At 43.1% G+C, this 14,885-nt stretch overlaps 1 protein-coding gene across 1 annotated transcript in view; it reads right to left on the minus strand.

The window, feature by feature from the left end:
* The window catches only part of LOC102456352 (connector enhancer of kinase suppressor of ras 2-like), a 114,131-nt gene that overhangs the window by 76,323 nt on the left and 22,923 nt on the right, over window positions 1-14,885 (minus strand). The window contains exon 3 of the mRNA XM_075941202.1: window positions 7,885-7,933. Within this exon, the coding sequence (XP_075797317.1) occupies window positions 7,885-7,933 (49 nt within the window). The remainder of the gene's footprint in view (window positions 1-7,884; window positions 7,934-14,885) is intronic.

The raw sequence follows: 14,885 nt of genomic DNA on the forward strand, positions 1-14,885 counted from the left end.
GGATGCAGGCCGTCCCTATGATTTATGGGGCCTATGCAATACTATTAAACCGATGCCTCTATGCTAATGGCAGCCCTAGGGAAATGAAGATTTTTTAGAGAGGCGATTTTATAATCTTCAACAAAGATACTAATGAAATGTGTTGGAGGGGTTTAAGCTGGGGCTGTAGATGATGACCAGTGGTGTTCTGTTATTTTCCTTTTTGGGCCTGTCTTGAAGAAGCAGATTCCTGGGTATTCGTCTGGCTCTGTTAATCTGTTTCTTCATTTCCCCAGGTTGGTATTTAAGTTTTAAGAATGCCTGATAGAGATCTTATAGATATTTGTCTCTGTCTGTGGGACTGGAGCAAATCCGGTTGAATTTTAGGGCCTGGCTATAAATATTTGATCATGTGATGTGTCCTGGATGGAAGCAAGAGGCATGTAGGTAAGAATAATGGTCAGAAGATTTCCAGTATTGGGTGGTGTTTATGTGGCCATCATTTAGTTGTACTGTAGTATCTAGGAAGTGGATCTCTTGTGTGGACTGATCCAGGCTAAGGTTGATGGTGGGGTGGAAATTGCTGAAATCCCCATGGAATTCTTCAAGGTTCTCCTTCTCTTGAGTCCATATGATGGAGATGTCATCAATGTAGCATAAGTAGAGGAAGGATGTTAGGGGATGAGAGCTGAGGAAAAGTCTGATTCTCTACTCCATGGCACCTATGTAGTTAATTACACTGCACAGTGGAAGACACATTATTATTTCAGAATTGTAATTTTTTTACTCACTAAGGTATTCATTCTTCATTAATGTACATTACTATATAAGACCTGAGGCCATGCAGAATCAGGCCCATCATAGTATAGATACTCCCCATCTTGGTTGTCTATATTGTTTACAGGATAAGAAAAATAATGTTGAACTGAAGATTAAACTCTAGAGTTCATTTTGTATGCAAGGAACTTAGAAGCGCGTTTAAAAACAGTGTAGCTCCCCTTTAGAAGATAGCTATAACAAACAATCAGCATTAGAGATGAAGGCCAATTCTAAGAATGTACATCAGGTCTCTTTATGTAATTATTCTTACTGTCATCTCAAAGCATCCAAGTAGTAACTACAGTTATAGCTGTTTGACTTATTCCCTTTCTATTCTTACTGATCCTTATCCATTAAAAGGTATTTGTAAACCAAGTTATATTGTTCAAGAATGCCTTCCTGTTTCTCTATTAAATTATTTAGCCTAAAACTACCAAACAGTAGATCCATTTGGGAGTATGACCATGTAGAAAGATTTTTTTTAAAGAGTGGTGTGCAGGCTTGCCGACAGTGGAAGACAAAGGAGGCTGTTGCCTTGGGGCCTGGCAATTCAAGGGGGATCAGTGTTCCTGGGCACCATTGCTGGTACAGGCTTTAACTACACTAAGATTTAAAAGGTGTGATGTCACATCAGCTTTAACCTGACCAGTTGACCTTGTCTTCACTTGAGCTTCAGAGGAGCTAGACGGAGCTAGATCAAGTTACCTAATGTAATCTAACACCACATAGTTAAACCCTATCCTAGTCAAACTACAATTGATTATACCAGCTGAAAATTTATACAGGAAGCCCTCCACATTCTCGGGGGATAAGTTATGGAGTCAGTTGTGAATTCTGAAATCCGCAATTATGGGCACACGTGGGGTGGTGTTCACGATAAAAAAAAACCCAAACCTACATTGTTTGAAATGAGCACTTTATCTTTAACTTCAAATCAGTAGACTTCCAAATAATTTCGAACACTATGATAATACTGTATAGTCTATAAATGACTTCAACTTGAAAACTGATCACTCAAAACATTTCTTTGAACTTGCTTCCTGCAAATCTTACTGCTTCTCTGGGACGTGGGGGATTACTTAGATGGGTTTGCAAAGGAATATTGTGATGGGAAGCTGTTTAGTCTTACTCTTTAACGCCTTTAAAATTTCCCAATATGGCATGAGTGCAGCTTTAACTTTCAGGCTCTGTTCCATTGAGGCACAATACTCAAAGGGCTCATTTACACTGGCCCCTTTTCCGGAAGGGGCATGTAAATTTCATGCGTCGTAGTAGGGAAATGCGCGGGGGATTTAAATATCCCCCGCGGCATTTAAATAAAAATGTCCGCCGCTTTTTTCCGGCTTTTAAAAAAGCCGGAAAAGAGCGTCTACACTGGCCCCGATCCTCCGGAAAAAGTGCCCTTTTCCGGAGGATCTTATTCCTACTTTGAAGTAGGAATAAGATCCTCCGGAAAAGGGCACTTTTTCCGGAGGATCGGGGCCAGTGTAGACGCTCTTTTCCGGCTTTTTTAAAAGCCGGAAAAAAGCGGCGGACATTTTTATTTAAATGCCGCGGGGGATATTTAAATCCCCCGCGCATTTCCCTACTACGACTCATGAAATTTACATGCCCCTTCCGGAAAAGGGGCCAGTGTAGACGAGCCCCCAGTGTTTCTAAATTTAAATTGGGGTTTTCTGTCTCATCTTCCCTTTCCACTTTGTCTTCACTATTTGTCATGAATACTGATAGGTTCTCATCAGTCAATTCCTCTGAATGTGACTCAATCAGTTTTTCAACCTCTAATTCCTCCATATTCTCAAAATGCTCCCCTCATATATTGTGGGCCATTCTGACAATCTTCTTGATCTCTTAATCGACAGGTAGGAGATCACTGATATCATTCCACAACTTCCTCCAACAAGTCTTGATGGTTGATGATTTTATTTCATCAGTTGACTCCTATATGTTAGTGGTGTGGTTAGCAATGTTGCGGTCCTTCCAGCACTTACTGAGATCATGTGTTTCATCAGCTTCCGCAGCATTATGAATCGGAGCGATGCCATGCCTGGTGAAATAGGCCTTAAAATAGCAGTCATATCTTGGTTGAAAGGCTGGATGAGGGAAGTTGTGTTAGGTGGCAGGAAAACCACTTCCATGTCGGGATGGGTAAATTGCAGAGTGCCTTGTGGGTAGCCTGGGGCACTGTCCAAAATGAGTAACACCATGAAGGGCAGCACTTTGGACCATAGATATTTTTCTACCTCATGGATGAAACAGTTGTGGAAACAGTCCAAAAATATATCAGCAGCAGCCCAAGCCCTTCTGTTTGACCTGCAAAAAACTGGCAAACTGGGCTTATTCTTTCCCTTTAATGCCCTTGGGATCAATGCATTCTAGAGCAATCCAGTTTCCCCATGTAGTCTCCTGCAGCATTAGTACAGAGAAGGGTTAGCCTGCCCTTTGCTGTCTGGAAGCCCAAAACTGCCCTTTCCTCTTTAGAAAGACATATTCTAGTGCGCATCCTTTTCCAAAATAAGGCAGTTTCATCTGCACTGAAAACTTGTTGCAGCACATAACCTTTTTTCTCAATAATTTTAAGAAACTGCAAGAGATGCCAAAATGGGTAGGAATGGTGTCCCTAGCCTCTGTTTGTCAGAGGCTGGAAATGGCTTCCAGGAGAGGGATACTTGATGATTCCCTGTTTCTGTTGGCAGACAGGATACTGGGCTAGATGGACCTTTGGTATGACCCAGTATGGCTGTTCTTATGAGAGAAAATTCTGTGCTGCTGTATGGTCTGCTGATGCTGATTCCTTCATTAACTTCACATTGTGTAAATGTGCCTCTTTTAAAATTTGTCAAATCACCCCTTGATTGACATGAATGATACTTCACTGTCATGACTACTGCCCTTGATGGATGCTTGGGCAAAATGCTTCCACAAGCTCAAAGCCTTTTCTTGAATTACAGCACCATTCATAGGTTCTCATTTCTGTGCCATGTCTTCAATCCAAATGCTTAATGCCTTTTCCATTTTTTCAGTGATGGAATCATGACTCACACATGACATCTTTGCACAAGCTGACACACCTGCAGAAACACTGTCCCTTATGTTTTTCTCCCTTTTTAAAAATGTAACACACAGTAGACTCGTTAATGCCTTAGGGTATGTCTATATAGCAAAGTTATTTTGAAATAACAGGCCTTATTTTGAAATAACTTTCCTAGCATCTTCACAGCCAAACTGCTATTTCAAAATAAATTCAAAAGAGTGGAGTGCTTATTTTGAATTTAGTAAACCTCATTCTACGAGGAATAACACCAAATTCGAAATAGCTATTTTGAAATAAGTGCTGTGTAGACACCTTTTTTGAAATAGGGGACTTTCAGCCTTCCCAGGGTGCCCTGGTGGCCACTCTGGCCTCAACCATGAACACTCCTCTCCCATCCCTCCTCCCCAGAGCCCTTAAAGGGGTAGACTCTGGACATAGTAACTGTGCCAGCTCCAAGCCTGCCAGCCCAGAACAAGCAGTCACTGCACCTGACCCAGTGGCCCCAAAACATGAGCCAGCAAGCCACGGGCAGCCAGCCCTCCACCACTCCCCAGGAGCAGTCTGTCAACTCCCAAGAGCCTGCCAGGGCCCGGAGAAGGCGGGCACCTTCCTGGTCCAGGGTGGAGATCATGGACCTTATTCAGGTTTTGGGGGGATGCCCCAATGTCCATGATCTCCACACTAGATGGAGAAACGTGGTTGTCTATGGCAGGATAGCTGCCGGCCTGGCTACCAAAGGCCACATGCAAACCCAGGAGCAGGTTTGCATGAAAATCAAGTTAGTCTGGTGAGACCCTCAACCTTGAGCCCTGAGCTTCCCCTCCCCCTTCTTCCCCTTGCTTCCCCCTTCCAGCTCCTTCCTCCCAGGTTTCTCCCTCCCTTTCCCACACTCTCTTCTCCCCTCTCTCACCTCCTTTCTCCAGTCTCACCAGAGTTTCATTCCTCCCCCCCCCAGTTTTGTTAAATTAAGAGAGTTTGTGTTCATGAAAATACATGTATTTTATTTTACATCAGGAAGGGGAGTTAGGGAGGGGTAAGTGGGAGGATGTGAGGGAGGAATGAGGCACAAGTCCCCAGTGGGGTAGATCAGGGAGGCTCTTAGTACTCCTCAGGGTGGAAGCTCTCCCAAGGGCCTCTTGGATACTGACAGCCTCCCAATGGACCTCCCGGATGGCAGCCTACAGAAAGTGCAGCCAGGCTCGCAGCAATGCATCCAAGAGAAGCACTTGAGTGCCCAGCGGCAGCTCTGGCTCCATGTTGCAGAGTGCTGTGGTGTCCCGAATGAGGGCAACCAGAGTATGCAGAGACAAAATGCTTTGCTATCCCTCATCGAGGTAGACAAGCAATCAGGGAAACCTGAGACCTGGCTGTCTGGGGAGGTCCCTTTAAGCACAGACCTCAGATAGCCTCAGGCAGCAGCCCCACACAGTAAGGGTATGTCTACACTACCCTCCTAGTTCAAACTAGGAGGGTAATGTAGGCATACCGCACTTGCAAATGAAGCCCGGGATTTGAATTTCCCGGGCTTCATTTGCATAAGCGGGGCTCCGCCATTTTTAAATCCCCGCTCGTTCGAACCCTGTGCTGCATAGCTACACGCGACACGAACTAGGTAGTTCAAACTAGGCTTCCTAGTTCGAACTACCATTACTCCTCATTCCACAAGGAGTAATGGTAGTTCGAACTAGGAAGCCTAGTTCAAACTACCTAGTTCATGCCGCGTGTAGCTACGCAGCACAGGGTTCGAACGAGCGGGGATTTAAAAATGGCGGAGCCCCGCTTATGCAAATGAAGCCCGGGAAATTCAAATCCCGGGCTTCATTTGCAAGTGCGGTATGCCTACATTACCCCGCTAGTTCGAACTAGCGGGGTAGTGTAGACATACCCTAAGTCCTGACCTGGTGCCCTGCTGGAATTGGTTCCAGCTAGCCTTAAATGCGATTCAGAGTCCACTCAGTGTGGGTGCGCTATTTCGAAATAGCAAAATGCTATTTCGAAATGCATTTTTTGTGTAGACGCGTTATTTCAACATATCTTATTTTGAAATAACTATTTCAAAATAAGATATGTTGAAATAACACTGTAGTGTAGACATACCCTTACATTCTAGCTATGAGCATTTGCAAGCTTATCCAATAATTTGACTTTCTGGCTTAAACTCATTTTCTTTTGTCCCTTCGTAGCTTCTTGACTATTGTCTGCATCACTAGCTTTTCTTTTTGGTGCCATAATTAAGGATAGGTGTTACTTTAGCAATCATATTTTTTTTACCAGAATGCAGCAAGACAGTGTCAGGTGAAACCATGAACGGCGAAATCGCTCAATCCCAATCACCCAATCTCTCAAGATGACAATTTCTCCCAACACCCTAATGTTCATTCATTGTTAATTACAGCCATAGGAATCTGAGGTTTTAGTCCAGACTCGTATGGTTTGTTGTTTTGCAGATCTGTAATCTGCATTTTTATGCACAAAAGCAAAATTATTTTCAATTTTAAAACTCATGTTCACATTTAACAAATGACTTAGCCCTATTTCAGAAGCCCCATATCAACCAATTCTTAGGTGTCTTTAAAAGTTTATTTCTTGTTTCAAAGCTTTAAGGGAACTTTAATCACCAAATCTACTTCCTTATATAATTTTCTACAAATGTTGATCTTAATTTGAACAGAATGCTAATTCAAGTAATATACAAAAAATGTGATAGGACACCAAGGCATTTTGTCCAGCGTATTTCAGTTCTGTTAATTAAATGTGTATAGTCGGTGCCTAACCAGAAGGAAATGAAAATTCACAGAAGTCTAGCAGATAAACGTATTCTGTTCTTAGATGTGTGGACACAACAGCCTTTGAGTGCAACAGGATTTCTGAATGTTGTATCTGAGGGCTGAATTCTGTCCAATGAAACCATCAGACAAAAATCAACAAAGAAAATGAAAGTAAGAAGATGCAAATCAGATAAAATTTTCTCTTATGAAGATATAATTCTTAAAGCCATATATTTACATGGATTAAAACTGAAGTGTTTTAAAAGACTACATGTGGTCTAGAAACTTTGCTCAGGTTGCTTCACTATTTTGTGCCATTGCATAGCACTATCATTACTTAAATTCAACCCTATTACCTGTTTATTACATTTAGGTAATTAATAAAGAAAATAAACCATGTAGGATTTGACTGTGAAGTTTTCCTGAGGTATGGGGCAGTATAACTACATTAACTCAGAGACTAGGAATTGAATTGTGATGCAGAGTAAAGTTTCCTCTTCTCCATTGCTCCTGGAGGAAGTAATTGGACACGGCTGTGCCAGCTGGTGTCCTGAGAGGAAGAGTTAGGTTTTTCACATCTTTTGCATGGGGCAGAAATGGGAAGCAGTGTTGTTGCAGAAGCTGCTCCCCACCCCTGCACAGTAAACTGCAAGACAGAGCAGCAGTGTAAGAGTCTGAGGGGTAATTTTTTTGGTTCCTTCATCCCTGACAGGACATACAGGGCAAGCCAGAACTTAGGCCTCTAGAAGGGAAGGGAAATATTTAAATATAAAAGTCCTGGAGCTGTTTAAAGATCAAATGCAGTGGAGATTTTTAGAACTAACAAGGACATGATAAAGTAAACCCCCTCCCAATATTCATGCATGCCTTTGAAAACATACAAGATCCCTTCTAGTGCCTAATCCACCACCTTTTAAGTTCATTTGAATTCACTTTCAATGCTTTGAGCTTTAAAGCATAGACTGGACAACTCTTTTATTAAAATATAGTATTGCCCTTAATTTCCTTAATACTTCAGAAACCTTGACTTCTCAAGTCTTTCATCAGGACAGACAGAAACTCAAAGTCTATAAGACACGAGTATCCTTTACATCAAAATATGCCAGTGGAATTTAGATTGTAAGCTCTTTAGGGCAGAGACTTTGTTCGGCGTCTGTACAGTGCCTAGCACAATGTGGACCATGACTGGGACTCTTAAACATTTTCATAATACAAATCAATAAATAATACATAATAATAATGAAATAGGATTGGTTGGAATATTTTTGTTTTTATTTTATTTACCTTCCTCATGGATGTGCTCCCTTGACGGTCACTGGCAGAACTAGCGTACCTGTGAGAGAAATAAAGAAGATATTATAGAAGAAAACAAATAGAAGCCAAATATAAATGACACATTTAGGCATTCCTAGCAATGATAAATGTATATCATGTAGCTACATTCCTGTTCAGCACTTTGAAAATACACCTAATATGTGCAGTTTATACAACTGTAGTATTCAAAATGAATCCTGATCCTTCTTCAACAGTCTGATTTACAAATGGACAAATTTGGTGTAAGAAAGTTTAATACCTTTGCAAGCCTTTGCCCTATCAATCTTCAAAGTTAATTAACTGAGGTCTAACTGATACTAATATTGACAAGACATATTTTTTAAATTATTTGAAAAGTGACTCTTTTCTCTGTGTTTTTAATGAGCCTTGTATGTTCTAGGTGGGTAAATTCTTTGTGGTATGCATCACCTTGATATCTGTATCATGTACAAATGAGACTTTATATGGCTAGAAGAGGGCCACACCAACTTCTGTAACCTTCAAGCTGAAAGAGGGCATCAGAAGATACAGTTGTTGGGCTGGTATGTAGGTAGAGTGATGCTGGAAGATGAGTTCATGCCAAGGCCCTAGGCTTGACTGAATACTTGCAAATACATAGCTGGAAACCTGTCTTGCTTACCTGTGTGTTAGCATTATCAAAATAGATATTAGATATTACATTGATAAGAATGTGTTTAGTGCTTAGATTTGATAAAATGCTTGTCTTAATCTCATTTAACACCTTTATAGTCCATGGTATAAAGTTTTATTGAGTATTTGCATTGTAAACCTCTCTTACTATGTAACTGACCAAAGAGGAAAAATCATTAATTAATTATCACCCTGTATACAAGATGATCTGTTCAAGGTAAATGAGGTAATAGTGTAGCACCAAAAATTCCTGTTGACTGCATTCCTAATTACATCCAAAAAAGACAGACATTACATGTGAACTGATCCCATCAGTTTGGTCTCTGGAGTGGACAGGATAAAAATCCGAGACAAGAAAAAACTTAATCTTTTTCATGCTGTCTGAACTGTAAGGGGAAAAGATTCTTAGACAAAAGCAAAAAGAGATTCCTGTGCTGCTTAACATGGGTTAGTCCTGAAAGACATTTTGAACTGACAGATTGCTGTAACCATCATCTTTTGAATCACAGACAAGCCCATTGTGTATATATCCTGGCTCATTTTAATGTACACATCATTCTTTTCACTAGTTAATAATCTTTTAGTTAGCGTACCACAGGATTGGCTACAAGCATTGTCTTTGGTGTGAGATCTAAAATACAAATTGATCTAGGGTTGCTGATCTTTGGGACTGAGAGCAACATGAGCATTTTATGGTCTTTGGTGTAAGTGATCATTTATCACATAGTCCAGTTTACTGGGCTGGTAAGATAGCCTGTAATGTCAAAAGGAGACTGTGACTCCATTATAAGGATATTGTAGTACCTTGGGGGTTCATATTTGTTATGGGGATGGTGAAATCTAATTCTAGAACAAGCCGTCTGTTAAAGGTGTCTGTCCTGCATTTTGACAGTTAGCCCTGAGGTTGGCACTCTGCATTATGAACTACTCCAGACAGCATGACAGGTAGATAGACCAAGGAACTTGTGAACAGGTGAGTGCTAACAGGGAGTTTAGAGAGAGAGTTCTCCAGGTAAAGAAGAAGCAGATACAGGACTCTTGAGGGAAGTGTATGTTGTTATTGGGGCTTTCTTACTGTGTGCTGAGCTTGTGTTTGTTCGTGTGTGGTGGTGGGTTTTTGTTGTTGTTTGTTTTTTGTTTTTGTTTTTTTCTCTGTTTTTGAGTGAGGCTTTAGAGAGGGAGATCTCCAGGTGGAGGAGAAGCAGATACAGGGCTCTTGAGGGAAGTGTGTGTTGTGTTTGGGGCTTTCTTGCTGTGTGCTGAGTTTGTGCTTGTGAGTGAGGGTTGGTGTGTGTTCTTTTTTTGTTTTTGTTTGTTTTTTTCCCCCTGTGTTTGTGAGTGAGGCTTTTTTTTTCCCCACTTCCCCTTTGCCCTCCCCCTCCCCTTGATGGAGTTTGTGCTGTGATTGGCTGTGATTGGTAGGTGCTGTCATTGGCTGTGATTGGCAGGTGGAAACTGTTGACTTCTAATTAAAGTTTGAATTCTAGAAGTCTCTGCTGATTGGCTGAGCCTTGGTAGGGGGAGGGACTTTCAGGCACTCCAGGGCTTTATAAGGCAGTGGGCAAGCGACCAAGGAGCTTGTGAACAGGCGAGTGCTAACAGGGAGTTTAGAGAGGGAGTTCTGAAGGGAAAAGGGACGGGCGTGAGGTTCTCTTGCCTTTCTTTTTAAATCCCTTCTCCAGGACAGCAGCGATGGATGGTAATGGGTCTGATGCTGTTACCTGCACAGTGTGTGCCATGTTTGTCTTCCTCCCAGAAGAAAGAACGGATTTCATCTGCACAAAGTGCAAGTTGGTCGACATTTTGGAAGAAAAAAATAGAGGACTGGAGGCCCAAGTGTCGACCCTACGATCGATCAGAGAGGATGAAGACTTCCTCGATAGAAGGCAGCATTTAATCCTTCAAGCACGGCAGGCAGAGGAGCCAGAGAGGGCAGTACTGGTGTGTCTAGACTACAGGGTTTTGTCGACAAAAGTGGACTACAGGGTTTTGTCGAAAAAACTATACCTGCGTCCACACTACCTCTGAGTTCTGTCAACATAACGTCGACAGAACTCAGCAGTTTTGTCGACGCTGGTAAACCTCATTTTACGAGGCATAACGCCTTCTGTCGACAGAGTTCTGTCGACAGAAGGTGTTATTGCATGTAAACTGTCCTTTGCATCTACACTGCCATGTCGACAAAGCAGCTTGCTTTGTCGACAGAACTGAATGTAGTGTAGACGTTCTTTGTCGACAGAAGCTTTGTTGACAGTATCTGTCGACAAAACTTCTGTTGACAAAACCCTGTAGTCTAGACGTACCCTACGTGACCAAGAAGAGAACTGGCAGCATGTAACTTCTAGAAGGAGAAAAAGGCCAACACGGGAATTCTCCAATGCTATAGAGGTAAGTAATCACTTTCAAGCTCTCTCCACAGGCTCTGCAGTGCTGAAAGCTTTGAAAGGGACCTCATAAGGAAGAAACCAGAAGGGAACACCATCTACTGGAAGGCATGGGATGCGTAGTCCTAGGGATGGAGGTTCCATGGCCACCACCCCCAAAAGAAAACGACGGGTTATGGTGGTCAGGGACTCCCTCCTAAGAGGGACTGAGCCATCCCTCTGCCGTCCAGATCTGGAATCTCGAGAGGTGTGCTGCTTACTGGGAGCTTGCTTTCAGGATGTCACTGAGAGGCTTACCAAGTTGCTCAAACCTTCAGATCGCTACCCCTTCCTGCTTCTCCACGTGGGAACTAATGATACGGCCAAGAATGACCTTGAGCGGGTTACTGCGGATTATGTAGCGCTGGGCAGAAGGATCCAAGAATTCAGAGCGCAAGTGGTATTCTCGTCCATCCTCCCTGTTGAAGGGAAAGGACTGGGCAGGGATCATCGAATGGAGGACGTAAATGCGTGGTTGTGCAGGTGGTATCGCAGAGAGGGCTTTGGTTTCTTCGACCATAGGACTCTGTTCCGAGCACAAGGATTGTTAGGAAGAGATGGGATCCACCTAACGAAGAGAGGAAGGAGCATCTTCGCGGGCAGGCTTGCAAACCTAGTGAGGAGGGCTTTAAACTAGGTTTGTCGGGGGACGGTGACCAAAACCCTGAGGGGAGTGGGAAAGTCGGATACCGGGAAGAAATGCAGAGAGGAAGGAGCAAGAAAGGAGAACCCCTGCTTCGAATGGAGAAGATAGTGCGATCAACTGGTTACCTGGAGTGTTTGTACACTAATGCGAGAAGCCTGGGCAACAAACAGGAAGAACTGGAGGCCCTGGCCCAGTCCAAGAAATATGATTTAATTGGGATAACAGAGACTTGGTGGGATGACTCGCATGACTGGAGCGCTGTCATGGAAGGGTATAGACTGTTCAGGAACAACAGGCAGGGGAGAAAAGGAGGAGGAGTTGCACTATATGTAAGAGAGCACTATGACTGCTCTGAACTCCAGTATAAAGAGGGAGAAAAACCTGTTGAGAGTCTATGGGTTAAGTTTAAAGGAGCAAACAACAGCAGTGATGTTGTGGTTGGTGTCTGCTACAGGCCACCGAATCAGGTGGATGAGATAGATGAGGCTTTCTTCGGACAACTGAGCGAAGCTTCCAGATCGCAGGCCCTGGTTCTAGTGGGGGACTTTAATCACCCTGACATTTGTTGGGAAACCAATATGGCAGTATACAGGCAATCCAGGAAGTTTTGGAGAATATTGGGGATAACTTCTTGACACAAGTGCTGAAGGATCCGACCAGGGGCCGTGCGCAGCTTGACCTTCTGCTCACAAACAGGGAGGAACTAACAGGGAAAGTGGAGGTGGGTGACAACCTGGGAAGCAGTGATCACGAGATGGTAGAATTCAGGATCCTGACCAAAGGAAGAAAAGAGAGTAGTAAAATACACACCTTGGACTTCAAAAAAGCAGATTTTGACTCCCTCAGAGATCTGATGGGCAGAATCCTCTGGGATGCTAACATGAAGGGGAAAGGAGTCCAGGACAGCTGGCAGTATTTTAAAGAAGCCTTATTGAAGGCACAGAAAGAAACCATCCCGACGCATAGCAAGAGAGGCAAACATGGTAGGAGACTGGACTGGCTTAAAGGGGAAATTCTTGGTGAACTTAAGCACAAAAAGGAAGCTTACAAAAAGTGGAAACTTGGACAAATGACCAGGGAGGAGTTTAAATGTATAGCTCAAGAATGCCGGGGGGATATCAGGAAGGTGAAAGCGCAAATGGAATTGTGACTGGCTAAGGATGTGAAGGATAACAAGAAAGGTTTCTACAGGCATGTTAACAAGAAGAAGGTGATCAGAAAGGGTGTACGGCCCCTAATGGATGAAGGAGGTAACCTAGTGAAAAGATGTGAGGAAAGCTGAAGTACTCAATGCTTTCTTTGCCTCTGTAGTCACAGACAAGGTCGGCTCCTGGACTTCTGCGCTAAGTGACGCAAGATGGGATGAAGCTGGACAGCCCTTGGTGGGTAAAGAACAGGTTAGGAACTATTTAGAAAAGCTAAATGTACACAAATCCATGGGTCTGGACTTAATGCATCCAAGGATACTGAAGGAGTTGGCAAATGTCATTGAGGAGTCTTTGGCTATTATCTTTGAAAAGTCGTGGAGATTGGGAGAAATCCCGGATGATTGGAAAAAGGCAAATGTAGTGCCCATCTTCAAAACAGGGAAGAAGGACGATCCAGGGAACTATAAGCCGGTCAGTCTTACCTCGGTTCCTGGAAAAATCATGGAAGGGATCTTTAAGGAATCCATTTTGAGGCACTTGGATGAGAGGAAAGTGATTTGGAATAGTCAGCATGGATTCACAAAGGGCAAGTCATGCCTGACCAATCTGATTAGCTTCTATGATGAGGTAACTGGCTCGGTGGACATGGGAACGTCAGTGGATGTGATATACCTTGACTTTAGCAAGGCTTTTGATACGGTCTCCCACAATACTCTTTCCAGCAAGTTAAGGGAATGTAGATTGGAAAAATGGACTGTAAGATGGATAGAAAGGTGGCTAGAAGGCCGGGCCCAGCGGGTAGTGATCAACGGCTCGATGTCAGGATGGCGGTCAGTTTCTAGCGGAGTGACCCAAGGTTCAGTTCTAGGACCGGTTTTGTTCAATATCTTTATTAATGACCTGGATGAGGGGATGGATTGCACCCTCAGCAAGTTTGTGGATGACACTAAGCTGGGGGGAGAGGTAGATATGCTTAAGGGCAGCGATAGGGTCCAGAGTGACTTAGACAAATTGGAGGATTGGGCCACAAGAAATCAGATGAGGTTCAACAAGAACAAGTGTAGAGTCCTGCACTTGGGACAGAAGTATGCCAAGCATAGTTAAAAGCTGGGGACCAACCAGTTAAGTAGTAGTTCTGCAGAAAAGGACCTGGGTGTTACAGTGTATGAGAAGCTGGATATGAATCAACAGTGTGCCCTTGTAGCCAAGAAGGCTAATGGCATATTAGGTTGCATTAAGAGGAGCATTGCCAGCAGATCCAGAGATGTCATTATTCCCCTTTATTCAGCTTTGGTGAGGCCACATCTGGAGTATGGTGTCCAGTTCTGGGCCCCCCACTACAAAAAGGATTTGGACACATTGGAGAGGGTCCAACAGAGGGTAACCAAAATGATTAGGGGATTAGGGGTTTAGCATATGACTTATGAGGAGAGGCTGAGGGACTTGGGTCTGTTTAGTCCTCAGAAGCAAAGAGTGAGGGGGTATTTGATAGCAGCCTTCAACTTCCTAAATGGAGGTTCCAAAGAAGATGGAGAGAGGCTGTTCTGAGTAGTGACAGATGGCAGAACAAGGAGCAATGGTCTCAAGTTGGGGTGGGAGAGGTCCAGGTTGGATATTAGGAAAAACTATTTCACTAGGAGGGTGGTGAAGCACTGGAATGGGTTACTTAGGGAAGTAGTGGCGTCTCCATCCCTAGAGGTGTTTAAGTCTCAGTTTGACAAAGCCCTGGCCAGGTTGAATTAGTTGGAATTGGTCCTGCCTAGAGCAGGGGGCTGGACTTGATGACCTTCTGAGGTCTCTTCCAGTGCTATGGTTCTATTATTCTATGAACATTTTTATTCACATAAAGCAGTATGTTCTCAGCCTTTTCAGGAAAAATACAGTATTAGCCATTGAAATTGTATGTTTTAATTTAAACATCATCTATGCATTATGGTGTGTTAGTCTGAAGATGTGTATTTAAATTGTGACTTGTATAAGTAATTTATTCAACACACTAAATTGTGTAAACTTGTCATTTTCGCCTGAATAATTATACAGCCACAAGAGGGATAATATGTGTTATACCTTGTGCCTTTGTTTTAGCAATATGTAAGGACACTT

The sequence above is a fragment of the Pelodiscus sinensis genome, chromosome 13, assembly GCF_049634645.1.
Source record: "Pelodiscus sinensis isolate JC-2024 chromosome 13, ASM4963464v1, whole genome shotgun sequence".
Taxonomy (NCBI): Eukaryota; Metazoa; Chordata; order Testudines; family Trionychidae; genus Pelodiscus; species Pelodiscus sinensis.